Source organism: Amblyomma americanum, chromosome 2, assembly GCF_052857255.1.
Source record: "Amblyomma americanum isolate KBUSLIRL-KWMA chromosome 2, ASM5285725v1, whole genome shotgun sequence".
Lineage (NCBI taxonomy): Eukaryota > Metazoa > Arthropoda > Arachnida > Ixodida > Ixodidae > Amblyomma > Amblyomma americanum.
In genome coordinates, this window is record NC_135498.1 from 13,606,988 (window position 1) to 13,621,693 (window position 14,706).

Below are 14,706 nucleotides of genomic sequence, written 5' to 3' on the forward strand. Positions count from 1 at the left end.
GGTGCCTCCTCCCCCCTCCCCCCCCCCCCCCCCCCCTTCCCAGCGCGGGCTGTCCAGGGCCAGTCTAGCAGCAGCACTATACTACGCCGCAATTCTTGCAGCTTAACACTCACGTTCACAAGCGTCGACAATACCAGTATAAAAAAAAATCACTCTTATATAGGAGCACACTGCTGAACGTGGCAGCAGCACTGAACAATCCGCCGATGCTCACCAAATATATTGGCGACGGCACCAAGAAGACTGAAAGGCCATGACGCTGCCTCCCGAGTGGCGCCCATCTCGGAGATCATGGTGACAAAGACGATGCCGCCACTTCGGTTCACGATCACGTTCCAGAAGAGGCACCAGCTGCACGCAACTGCCACCAGCACGCTGCGCCGGCTGTCCTGGTACGGCTCGGCGGACATCTTGCTCTGCCCCTCAGTGACCGGGGCGCGACGTTGAGCTACCGCCGAGGGCGCGTCTTTATCAGGCCGCATCTGAAACAATGTACGACCTAGCTGCTAAAGGGAAAATGAACAACCAAGGAGAAAGAGCATGCCCCTTGCAAAAATAGTCTACAGACCGTCTATAGACTTCTTGTAGACTCTATTGCCTTCCTATAGATATTTCTTTTTGTCTATTCATAGCCTATAGGCAGTCTACTAAAGCGTATGACCATAAATCTATAGATTGTCGATAGTCTGTCTATCGGATTTGTATTACCTATAGACTGTTCTCTGGGGTCTTCTATAGAGAGTCCATAGACTTTATAGACAGAATTCTATAGACAGTCTGCAGACTGTCTAAATAAATTTTCGGGGGGGGGGGGGGCAGAACTCTTGTAGAACCAATCCTGTCCCGGAGACCTCAGCTGAAAATTATCAGCAGCAGGTCAAGCACCAGCAATCACTATCCCACTCCTAAGAGTAAGAAAAATATATATTTAAAATGCACAGGCATGCTTATCTGGCAATTTATTTTTCAGTACTTCCAGCTGCTTTCGCTGCACCGGTGTTCTAAAGCCGTGTCAAATGCATAATTATGAAGTTGTGGCTCACGATTACAGCTTATTTTGTGGCTATACACTACAGCTCAACGTGGCAATGGGCAGTGGAGGAATTTGACGTGTTACTCCGTAAAAAATCGCGCTTTTCCTATAATGTGTCTCTGTGCACTCTAAAGCAATCTCTAAACCCTCTAAACAAACATGTCTGGATTTTTACATGTTCTTACATACTTCCTGCTCGGCAAACATTGAAAGGTCTCTTCCCGGACAGACAGCAGATCAAACTGGTAACTGCTCCAGGACGGCATGGACGTCGTAGAGCTGAATGGATGACGCCAAAGCGAACAACATTGTTTTTAGGGCAGCTTTAGATGTAATGCACAGCACTGCGATGACACTGCATGTTCATTATCCAGCAAAGGAAATTTTTTGAAGAGTTTTTTCTCAGCCACACAAGGCTTCTTTCATGCTGAAAGATACAGCTCTTCCTCTCTCTTTTCAACGGACGGAAGTCAAGAATAATTGACGGCGATTGTATAAACGCATCCCTGCTGCCACCTTAAGGCACTGTCATAAATCTCCAAGAGGATATTGCGACCGCGAAAAGCTCCACCCGCCACGCTGAGCACAAAGTACCTGAGCAGTAAAAGTTCCCCTCTCTCGGAACTGTCGATATATGCCTGTTCCAGCACTCATTCAGTAGAGTAGAATGCACAGTAGTGCTCAGTATAACTCGATACATGCGAAATGGGCTTGGAGGCTCGGTAGCGAAGCAATTTGAGCCTGTTGGCGACAAAAACTCTGCTGCCTATCGGGAAGGTAACTGTACTTGTGCTTTACACGCATCGCGTACTGTACAGATGTGAGAACGGTCCTCGCCGGTGCGTTGCAGCTCACACTGGGCGCGATTCCAACGGACGCGATCACGTTTGGGCATCCCTTACGTTTACGGCAGCCCAACTGCGTTCACCGCGAAAGGCTAAAGGCCACCAACGAATCACTTCTTTGCACCTGCGTTCTATAGGCACGCAGGCAGTAGTTCTTATATGCTCTAAAGAAATGAAAACCGTGACAAATGCGATACTGCGCCTCCGATTTCGCTCCTCGTCAACGAAATATCGTTCATAGAAATCTTACGGCATACGTATTTGTTTGGTTATATCGGTTTTCTTTCCAGTGCTCTCTGTTAACAGTGCGCTACACGTATGCTCTTGGTGTGAACTGCTGCTCCCGCATGAATTAAGCAGTTAATATACCGACTGTAAGCGAAAAGCCCTCATCCAGCACATGCATTCCCGTGGACAATGACTGAGAGCGGCCATGATCCAGATCAAACTGCTTTGTCACGTGACTGCGCGTTCCCGTCTCGCAAAAATACTATTCCGCTGGCTGTGCAGCTGATAGCAACATCCTAACAACTGAAGCGTTGTTTTCGGAATGTTTCAGACTGTATCTAGCGCTTACTAAATGCGGGTATTCATTGTAACGTTTTCCGCTGATAGTTTCTTTGCGACCCCAGGTGGTCGAGATTTCCGGAGCCCTTAACTACAGCGTCCCTCATAGCCTGGGTCGCTTTGGGACGTTACACTCCCATAAACCAGTTTCTTTGCACCCTGGCTGGAAAATGAAAGTAAATATTAATCTGCGTCGAATGGCCTGCGCCCTGAGCTACCCCTGTATCACTGCAGCGCACAAGCCTGAACAGCTTCAAGGCGCCTCAGAATATCTGTTTCGTGCACGACACAAGGGCGCCATCAAAAGAAGATCGCGGCGGCTACCTGAGCCATAGAACCGGCTTACTAAGAACGCGAGCCTGACATGTTACACTGATCGAAGGTACATTGCCGCCGCGTCGCCTCTATTGTGTGAGTGCATCGCGCTATTGGACCCCATACATTTTCGCGAGTGATGCTTCGCTCCCGCAGTCTTCTGTGCGTTCTCCTGCCAACAGGGCGCATACACTATGCGTCAGTAAAAAATTAGTGTTTGATGAAAAAACGTTAGTACTGCGCGAATTAGACACGACAGAATAACAGGGACAAACACTACACCACAGTGTTTGTTTTTCGCCTCCGCCTTCTCGGAGCTCGCCCAGTACATCCACCTCGCACTGAAATACTGCGGCAAGCCTCATGCACGTGTTCGTAAGATAAAGGGGAGCTTTTTTTCAGCGGCGCAGGTCGAGCACGCATTGGTATGGCCTCTTCACAACGGCGCTTCTAACTTTTTGTCGACCGGGCGCTTTTACAGATGCGCTTTAATATACACACACTTAAAAACAAAATTCGCGCAGCAGTCCTCTGTATCCCGTGATTATGGAGAGCTTACCCCATACAAAAATGTCCTATGGCCGGCTATAGAATTTTGGCCCAAATGGCTATAGACCTTTCCTATTTCTGTCTATAGCTGTCTATACAGGCTGGTATATTTTTCTATAGAGAGCTTAAGACAGTTGTATGGTTCCAAAGCTATAGCTTTAGTGGCATAGATTTTTCAATAGCTGGCAATAAGCACCTCTATGGGTGCTTATAGACCTTCATAAAAGGCCATAGACAGACATAGCTTTTTTCATAGACGCCCATAGGACTTTTTTGTATGGGACAGGTCTCAAACTTAGGCGTAACAAAGAACTCGGAACACTTATATATTGTAGTTTCCCTTCGTGCAGAAGTTCACGGCAAGGCATTAGGTTTGAACACTGCCGTGCTTCTGGGTCTCGGAAAAGAATGAACGAAACGGTGCGTCGAATCAAGTTAATTGATACGGCGACAGGCATTTTGTGCTAAGCCACTTTTTCGTTAATTTCCTGCCAAAATCCGGAGAATGAAAACGTAGCTCAGGATACGTGTTCTCACATCTCTCTCGGGGAATACCGGTCAAGACAGTCCCGAACATCCGCATCTATTGAGTTCGCACTGCGTTTCTCAGAACTTATTTTTCGTTTAGCTCTCTCTTTCTTTTTTACGAAGTTTATGCTCATGATCGACTGATAGCGTAACGTGTAAAAAAAAACGCTCCATTCCAGAAAATAAATATTTACCGAAACCTCAAGGGTGTCGGCCCAAACTCCGATGATTACGCCGGGTGTTTCAGCAAACACTTTCAACATTTTTCAGAAATAGGCTTTTTTGGGTAAAAGTAGAATTGTTGCAAACAGTATTACCAGTGTTGGCTGACATCAGAAAACCGGTGAATCATCTTAAGTAGTAAGCTGGTTAACTAATTTTAATAATGAGCTTTTTAGCTAGTGGTGTTAGGCGCCTAGTTGCAATTAGATGTTTGTAGCCGGTCGTCAGTAATAGCCATATCAGTTTTTAGAATTTCGAAAACGCGGTTACCCTTGGCGCTGTGACTCGACAAAATTTGGCTTTTTCGACTAGTTATGCTCACTGGCGGGGTTGATTTGTTGCATGCATGATATGGCTCTTACTGACGACCGACTACAAATCTCTAATTGCGACCAGATCCTCTCTGTGATAGTTAAAAAGTTAGTCATCAAAAATTAGTTTACAAGCTTTCTACTTAAGACAATTTCCCTGCTTTCCGATGTCCGCCAACACTGTTAATACTATGCCGTGAAAGTCCTATTTTACCCCAAAAAACCAATTAGTGAAAGTCTTTCGCCCCGCCGCGGTGGCTCAGTGGTTAGGGCGCTCGACTACTGATCCGGAGTTCCCGGGTTCGAACCCGACCGCGGCGGCTGCGTTTTTATGGAGGAAAAACGCTAAGGCGCCCGTGTGCTGTGCGATGTCAGTGCACGTTAAAGATCCCCAGGTGGTCGAAATTATTCCGGAGCCCTCCACTACGGCACCTTTCTTCTTTCACTCCCTCCTTTACCCTTCCCTTACGGCGCGGTTCAGGTGTCCAACGATATATGAGACAGATACTGCGCCATTTCCTTTCCCCCAAAACCAATTATTATTCATTATTATGAAAGTCTTCCCTGAAACACCTGGTATATTCGATACAGTTAGAAAAGAATCCTAAGTTGTTTTGGGCATGCAAATAGGTTTGAAAATCCGCGGCGACTGTGTTTCACTGAAACCCTCACAAAGTGCCTATAGTGAGGCGGACCAACCTTGAGCGGTGCGGCGGTATCTCACAGCGTCGTGCACGGTCCTCGCGCGGAGAGCATCTGTTCCGCGGCAGTCCTTCCGCCGCTAGTACACCCAACCGCCGCAGTCGAGTACTGGCGCCGTGCCACTCATCCGCACTAAAGGGAACCCGCACTGCCTCTCCCGAGGGTTGGCTAGCACTCACACCGGTTCGGTCAGCGCCTCCTACTCGGCGCTGCAGCAATGACATCAGTGCTTGGCAGCTTTCTGAGTCTAGCGGCCGATTTATGCGACATGGCAAAGTCTGGTAAACACAGCCGGTCTGGACTAAAGTACCTTGGTGGGTTTTTAAAAAAAAGTGGAAGAGTTTTAACGTAGTTAAATCGAGTAGACGTGCGAAAGCATGTGTTTATCCTCGTTGGGCCATAGTTTCGCTTTGCTGGGTCGGCGGCACGTCTGGTGACGATATTAGGCTCAGGTTAAACTCTGATCTAATCTGTTCGCCCCGCAGATGGAAGTCGATGAAGACGATGACGTGCAATGCACAGCGCGAGAGTGTGTTGCAGTTTAAAACAAGGCACGATCCGTTGCGGCGATAGCATAGTGCGCTTTTTTTTTTTTTCGTGTCGTGGCCACCGAAGCTGATCTGTTCGCGCCGCCGCGGGTTCGAAACACAGTCGCGGCAATATCGTTTTCTTTTCGGCCCCCTCGAGGTCAGGAACGCCATAAGGTTCATGGTTGGGTTCGACCCCATGAGCTTGTGCTATCCAAATAAAACGCTTTACGGTCTAACCAGCGCTACGCCTACATTACACTAGGGCAGGACTGCAGGTGGATATTTTGCAATGTTTCGCTGCCATGTAAAAGCAGCAGTTAGTATCACTAAAGAAACATTTATTCACTAGTTAAGTCACTACTTAGTTGCGGCACTAGTTAGATCACTGTTACGTCACTGCAATATGCACTCAGGTGGCAACAACCGTCGCCCACCATCTACGTTGCTCATATAGGAGTCCCGGCGCGTTCTCGGCCCCTAGGAGGGACATTTATTTTTATTTTATTTTCTTTCCGGTGGTCTCACGTGCACCAGTGAGGCCAGCGTTTGTACAAGTAATACAAAAAATATTACTAACCCCCTGCTCCGGCGCTCATCTGGTCTACCGATATGTCGACAACTCCTTTTTAATTTTACGCTTAAGCTTGAGGCTTACGGCCGAATTTGAGCAATAAAACCTCCTTTACTTGGATGCTCCGTCCAGCGACAAGGAAACGGCCTTTTCTTCTCGGTGTACAGAAATCGTACGCACATAGCCTAGTAATTAGATTTTAATTCAAACCATCCGGATTCGCTGAAAGCCTCCGTCATCTCCTCGCTCACAAAACGTGTTACATGAATCTGCAAGAACAAAAGAGATGCACAAAATGAGTTTAAAAAAAAGAGTGCGCCGGAAAGTTTCAGCCAACGGTTATCACAGCAACTTTGCTATGAAAGGGGAAGAACAAGTTGCGCATACGGCGGCTCCTGATAGCAGGACTTTGCGCGCACGACCAGAAATCCCATACGTGCGTGGCATCAGCGAAGCGCTTTCTCGTGTGCAGCCGAGATATGACTTGCACGTGCCCCATGTGCCGTCGAAAAATCTCCGTAACCAGGTATTGATCTGACGAAATGAAGCAATCGCGGACCGCAGTCGAAAAAAAAAGTCGTTTCGGAATCCGTGCGTGTTTCTTGTTCACAAAGAGCAGGACAGGAGCGGTGGCGAAGTTATATGCGAAGATTATGACATATTGATCCGGCGTAGATGCTTGGCACGGAGCCTTCGTTCCTGTTGGACATTTCTTGCGTTATTTGGATGAACAGGGATTCGAGCAGAAGACACGTGATGAGGTTCCTTCCTTTGCATACGATAGAGGCGTTGGCCAAGTCAAGTCTGGTGACGGGGATAACAGTGACTGGGTGGGCAGTAACTGCGTCTTGATTACATCGAATTGTAATGCCTGACCCGACGGAGTTTCACCCAACTGACGACTGCAAGCAGCTAATGAACTTTGAAGACCGAGGGCCAGGTGAACACTTTCCAGGAATTATCTACAAGACACCTCACCAGAGATACCTTGTCTTATCATGTACATCGGTGAGACAGGAAAATTCTCGAGTCGCATAAATAATATCAACGTGATGTGATAAACGACAAGCATGTCACATAGTCTGGCAGGCCTGTCAGAAGGACGCGCCTCCTCCGCACTTAATGCAGCTCCGAACCTCCGAGCTGTCAGAGGTCGTGATGCTCAGCTCCAGCCCGGAGACCCAACTCCGGGCCGCGGAGCGGGCTCTAAAGGTAGCCCCAGTTAATAAGCCAGTATTACTCATCAGCATACCCAAGCGCAGCTATTTGGCTAGAAAGAAAAACTATACAGCATTCACAGAAACTTCGTGGCTTGGGTCCAGGTGTTTTGGTAGTGCTTGGTGAGGAGTGTAATGTCCATGAGCCGACTGACATGCTTGGGAACTCAGCCTCTCAGGAAGTTTCGACACGCGTGTTGTGAGTCTGTTATAACATGAGCGCTTTGGACTTTGAAATTTCTATGAAAGCTGTGTAATTTTCCTTTGTAGCCGTGTGGCACCGCTTGTGGGGGGAGTGCTAATGTGTAATTATTCCCTTATTACGAGTCGATTCCACCTAGAAAACCCCTAGACATCGGGCCAACACACTTCCCATTTCCAGCTGTTCATTTTGCTCTAGCCTTGCCATGTGATGTGCTGCGCGTCCTGGCTCAGTTGGTAGAACGACTGGCCCGGACAAGTACGATCGCTGGTTCGAACCCCGAACAAGGAAGAATTTTCTTAAATTGTCAAATTCCTGTGAAAGCTGTAAAGCTTTTCTTTGTAGCAGTGCAGCTGAGCTTAGGTAAATGCTAATGAGAAACTACTCCCTTACTACAAATGGAGTCAACCATGAAATGGGTTTATGGGTTTATGGTTTTATGAGGGTTTAACGCCCCAAAGCGACTCAGGCTATGAGGGACAACGTAGTGGAGGGCTCTGGGAATTTCGACCACCTGGGGTTCTTTAACGTGCACTGACATCGCACAGTACACGGGCCTCTAAAATTTCGCCTCCATAAAAATTCGACTGCCGTGGCCGGAACCATGAAATATATCCTTAAACATTGGATTGCACCTTAGCCCCATATTATAGGGTGTCGACGTTTTGGATGAACGCTGTCAGCTTCGCCTTATCGCTCACCCGTTTACAAGTGATGTTCGTCATCCTTGCATTCCTACACATCTTCTTGCCACTTCTTTCCGGGCCTTCCGCCCGCCCGCACGAACAACTTCATCACCATCTTTCCAATTCTTAAGGCAGTGACTACTCATTGATATCCACCCGAGAGCAGCCATATGGCTACAAAGGAAAGCTATACAGCTTTTATATCAACCTCTAGTTGAAGAAAAATTTCCTCCTGGTCTGGGGTATTATATTTGTTGTATGTATTCACTGTTCTTCTTCGTTACATGACGATACTATGGCGACCGTCCTTCTTCGAATTTTTCTCTTAATATCTGTCATTATAAGTGATCGTTCCATATGTGATCCATATGTTCCTCATATGTAATCGTTGCACACGCCGTCCTTTCTTGTCAGACCAGATAAATAGCTGAATAAATTTACGCGGAGAGCTAAACGCAGAGGAAGAATGCTGGCTCGGGCTGCCGACGAACTATGCACGACTCCTAGATCTCGTTCCCATCGTTACACTGCTATACAGACCCCTAGTTTCTGGGTAACCCGTTCGTGGCACTGCAGTGAAAACTGCTTGAGCACATGCTCTTCCCAACCCGCATCTCAGCGGTTCCTTACTTATCGTTCCCCAGTCTATCACTTTGGCAGAACTTGTCGTGCTAGTTAGTTCATTATAGATGCGAAAAAGAACTGCGCGATGGAGGCACGGGCGGCGCTGAGGCAAACACGCACACAGTCGCAGACTAACAACTTTGAAAGGTTAGGGCTCGAGCTAGTGGGTGATAATCGGCAAGCAGAAATTTGTCTAACCTTATGTCTAACATCTTTACTACGTGAAAGAATACAAGCTGCATATATAAGCGATCTCAGCATCGCCCTTACAATCCAAGCGAGAAACCACTGGCACGCGAACAAATATCCAGGCCAGAATTCAAACAAGGCGGAAAACTTTGGGCAGTTTTCCAGCTCATTTGTATTCTTTCCCGAGCACTTGTTCGTGCGGCGGCGTTTTGTGCGATTAGATTGTAAGTCAGATGAGAAGATCGCCTATAGGCGCCTTGTATTCCTTCACCTAGTAAAGTGGTTAGTCTGCATTCGTGTGCGTGTTTGCCACTCTGCCATCCGTGTCTCGATCGCTGATTTCTTTCTGCGTGTCACTTTGGTCCTGCGCTGCCTTCGGGACACTCGAGGATTGCCCACGAAATTTACCGCGTCGTGTCTGTATACCGGTCATTATGTGGCTGTTCGAGTAGAAATTGCGATCCTGTAGTGGTGCCAGCTGGCGCATTTTTTCTTTCAAAAAACTTGCGCTGTAGCATAAGAAACGCTGTCGACGAGCTAGAGTACACTTACTTTTTGAAATAAGTGTTGATGGCGACCATATTGGCGGGAAAGATCATGCCTCAACCTATGGCTGTCGCAGAGAGAGCGAAAGAGAAAAACCAGTCATTGTCGTAGCCTAATATAGGAATAGTATTAAGGCGATATCCTTTAATGGCTCATACTCGCGGTGTCCGTCCGTCCTTGACACTCTTAAACTCCATAAGAAAAAAAGCCTTTGTGTGCGATGGGATTCGAACCACCATCCTTCTGTTCCAAAGCTGAGCGTGCTAACGACTACGCTACTTCCTGCCAGCGCATATGCATTTCTCCTTGTCTAGGACGCTGGAGAGTGTTTGCATAAAGGCGTCGAATCAGATGGATGCCTCCCAAATGCCCTCCAGTGTATCCAGCATTTAAGATTCACAAACAATTATGTACTTATTTAGCACCTTAACCGCACATCAGTGACACAAGCAGCGACACCGCGCTAAAGGCTTTCGCCTCACCGCACTTTAGGTCAACAAAGTGCCCCCTGAATTTTTCTTGGCGTCACCCAATCTTCCCAGAAGTGCCAAAATAAGAATGTGGCAGGAGCACAAGAACGTGGTGAAGAACATTACAGTTTGCTGCCAGACGCCCTAAGAGCCTGTGGTCGCGGAGTCGCAAGTGAAATCATTTATTTTTGACGTAGAGCAATGACATTTTTCATGCTTATTGCGAAGTTCATTGAATGTTAAAAATTAAATTTCATTTAAATAGCTTAATTATTTTTGACATCATCAGTTTTTATAGGTTTCATTGCTGTAAAACTTGGAATGCAAACTGGCAAGTTTATTTTATTCTCTCCGGCACGAATACTTCATGACAAGCCTGCGAATGTTTTTAGCAGAACATGATGGAGCAGTGAGTGAGTGAGTGAGTGAGTGAGTGAGTGAGTGAGTGAGTGAGTGAGTGAGTGAGTGAGTGAGTGAGTGAGTGAGTGAGTGAGTGAGTGAGTGAGTGAGTTAGTTAGTTAGTTAGTGAGTTAGTTAGTTAGTTAGTTAGTTAGTTAGTTAGTTAGTTAGTTAGTTAGTTAGTTAGTTAGTTAGTTAGTTAGTTAGTTAGTTAGTTAGTTAGTTAGTTAGTTAGTTAGTTAGTTAGTTAGTTAGTTAGTTAGTTAGTTAGTTAGTTAGTTAGTTAGTTAGTTAGTTAGTTAGTTAGTTGAACTTTACTGAATTATCAGCTATTGAGCTGGCCTCATGTGAGGATTATCGACGTTCGGGGCCCCTTTTCAGGGCTCCGCTGGTCCCCGCAAGCCTGTTGGTTCTTCTGACCAGGAGGATCTGGTACTCTAGGTCTGAGCTGGCCAGCAGTGCCTCCAACTGATCTCTATTTGGATTGTTTATGTGAGGTCCTATGTACTGTGGCATACACTCCTATGCTCTGTGGTACAGGGTTGGTGTTGACCTTCACCACGGGTATATGTCCTTAAAAGCTGTGGGGTGTGTCTTGTGTAGTTTGTCTTGTGTAGGTTGTGTGTTTAATAAGGTGCCTGTCAGCAGCCTACGCAGATCGATGGCCTTTTGAGACTTTAGTTTTCTTTTGGGTGCTGGGTAGATCGCACGATTAATTCTCTCTCTAGTGGTTTAATATTGTAGAGTAATCGGAATCGATGGGCGTTAGGCCCTCTACCGCGGATGTGTTGATAGCCCGGTAGTTGGCGTATCCTCGGGCCGTTCTATCCTCAAGTAAGTTCCCTGTAATCGGTTCGTGTCCCGGTACAAACTTTGTTTTGCAGTGTGCGTTCTTACCAATTCTTCCTCTGTGGAATGTCCTGCGCGCTGTTTGGAAATCTAAGATTGCCAGCGGTTCCCTTGTTTATATTCCCTCTTGGATAGCGAGTACGATGGCGACTTCCTCCGCTTCCGTGATGTATCTGTGGGACATTAACACGCTGCAGGTTACCGTTCCTCTGCGGTTGGTCACCGCTGCTATTGCTTTCCTAGCGTTGCCTCTCTAGAGTGTAGCGTCGGTAAATGGGCTGCATTCATAAATGTGCACTTCTTTTCGAATTATTGGGCGCTTGCCTGTCTCCTGCCGGAGTGGAGTTTCGCGTACATGTTTTGGTGGATCGGGGTTATCCGGTACCAACTTCTGATAACAGGGGATAACTCTTCTGTTATTGATCACTTCGAGATATTAACCAATACGCTCACGCCCTACCATAAGCTTGCCATCCCCCCTTTATGGCGCTTCAGTTTTATGTTCAACTTTATGTTAACCTTTAGGTTAAGTTGGGCTTTATGGCGCTTGTTTTTTGCCTGCCGTATCTTGTTTGAATAAGGCTGTCTTCTTGAGCTACTCTGGGCTGCTCACACATTTTATCGAGCTTTGTCTTCTTGTTTGCTAGTTCGGCTTCCGCAGTCAAACGTGCTGAATAACGCTGACGAACTCTTGACAGCATTAATCCTACTTGCTAGAGACACGTTGCAACGATCAAGGTGCGTGTGATGTCTCTCACTAAGGCGCTTGCAATGTGAGCGTTGCCGTGCACTATAAAAGAGACAGCTTCGACAAAAACTGCTACCAAAGGGTACTTTGACGGCACGTTACTCCGAAGGAACATTGGCGAGTAGCATCCAGTTGTTTATATGTGTCATGGTGGAATGAATGATTCAGTTGACAAAAGTGCAAACTCGTCCATCAGGAATGGCGCATGATGGAGTGCAACCACTCCAGGAACTAGTGGTGTTATGTTTCTCAAGGTTACAATACTGAAGTCTCCTCTTGAATGGCACTAGGGTGAAGAAACTTGCAGTACTTCAGCAAATGTTATCAAGGGGCAATTTCGAAAGCAAGTAACTAGCAGCCTTAACGTAGGGGCTCCGTTTACTAAGCCATAATAACCTCTTTCCTTCGATCGTCCAATTTACAATAGCGGTTTCAGTTTCTCTACAAATGATCTTTCCGTGCATCCGAACACTCCGAATAAAATCAATTCAGTTCTTGTCATGTGCGGCCAAGCTAAACATCCACACCCACTAAGCTGCGAAGAATCTTCTCGTCCAGCGCAACCATCTCTCCGTACATCACATGAAGGAGAGGTCCGCATTGTTCGAATAATGCATCGAATCCAATGAACAGCTGTGCCACATTTTGTAGAAATACAGCACAGCCCCCGGTAGTTCAAAGCCCCCTTCTGTCCGTCCAAAAAAATTCAAATTAAGCGAGTTTTCGATTTCTCTAATATCGAACCAAGACGAGAAACGCGAACGTGAAACGTTGTCCGTCTGCTTGGATCACTTTACAATCGCTGTTCAAGGAAACGGCGCTAGACGTTCCACGATTAACTGCTACTACAGAGGAATCTCGTTAGGCCTCGTCGTGGTCAGGGCGTCGCTTTCTGTCGCCCGAAATTCAGTCACGCCGGCTTTGGCATCCGCAGAGCATGGCCGCTCATCTCATGACGTAAGCACTCCGCAAGTGGCGAAGCTCTGCGCCGCAGGCCAGCGATTTACAACTCCGACTTCCTCGACGCTCCCGAGTGCGGCGGCCACAACGGCCAAGGTCAGTCACGACAGGTCGTCAGGTCAGTGGCATGCGCATGCGCAGAAAGACACCTGTTGCTTGAAAAGCAGCGACGCGGCTTGGCCGATAGCGCATGGCACGGTTTTGCTTTGTGCGAGGGAATTTGGAGTTATGAGCGGCCGGCACGAAACTGAATGATCTGCATCGGCGCCGGCCTTGGAAGGAGTTCATCAACCGCCGCCGGTGGCCTTCAGAAAGTCGCTTTAGCCGATGTGACGTCACCTTGCGGTCGCGTGTGGAGTACCACCGCCGGGTGTGTGAAGCACTGAAGGGCCCGATTTAACGTATTGCTGCTTATTGCGGGCTCACGTTACACACACCGCGAAGCTGCATTGCCAATCTAAATTTGGGGTGGGGGGCAGGGGTCCTCGACTTGGCAGCGCACCCAGGCGATCCTGCATAGGTCTTCAAGTTAACCGAACAGGCGCAAGCTTCCATCCAATCATGCGGTAAAATTTGCATTACAAATTACGGGGAGGCATAAATTCTACGAAGTATCCAGGAATTTGAACTACCGATTTTTTACTCTGGGCTGGAGGCCATCGTGGGTGACGATTGTAGACGCTATCACGAGAACGACCACCTTTCTTCTCATGGTTCACTGACTTTATTGCGACACACACACACACACACACACACACACACACACACACACACACACACACACACACACACACACACACACACACACACACACACACACACACACACACACACACACACACACACACACACACACACACACACACACACACACACACACACACACACACACACACACACACACACACACACACACACACACACACACACACACACACACACACACACACACACACACACACACACACACACACACACACACACACACACACACACACACACACACACACACACACACACACACACACACACACACACACACACACACACACACACACACACACACACACACACACACACACACACACACACACACACACACACACACACACACACACACACACACACACACACACACACACACACACACACACACACACACACACACACACACACACACACACACACACACACACACACACACACACACACACACACACACACACACACACACACACACACACACACACACACACACACACACACACACACACACACACACACACACACACACACACACACACACACACACACACACACACACACACACACACACACACACACACACACACACACACACACACACACACACACACACACACACACACACACAGCAGACAAGGGAAGGGAAATGAGGGACTCGTTACACATATGAAAGACGCCAACAGCCACAGAAACCAAGGAGCATGGGGGGGGGGGCGGACATTATTACTAATATTTGTGGTGTTGATTGATGGAGATTATTATATAATAATTTTTGCGTTTTTAAAGGTAATTGATTAGAAAAGCAGCAGAAAAAACAACAACATGCCACCGGCGGGAACTGAACCCACGACCTCCGAATTACGCGTCCGGTGCTCTGC

At 47.5% G+C, this 14,706-nt stretch overlaps 1 protein-coding gene across 1 annotated transcript in view; it reads right to left on the minus strand.

Moving 5' to 3' along the window:
* Window positions 1-14,706, minus strand: part of LOC144119542 (uncharacterized) — a 59,816-nt gene that overhangs the window by 19,652 nt on the left and 25,458 nt on the right. Inside the window, exon 8 of the mRNA XM_077652125.1 lies at window positions 215-482. Within this exon, the coding sequence (XP_077508251.1) occupies window positions 215-482 (268 nt within the window). The remainder of the gene's footprint in view (window positions 1-214; window positions 483-14,706) is intronic.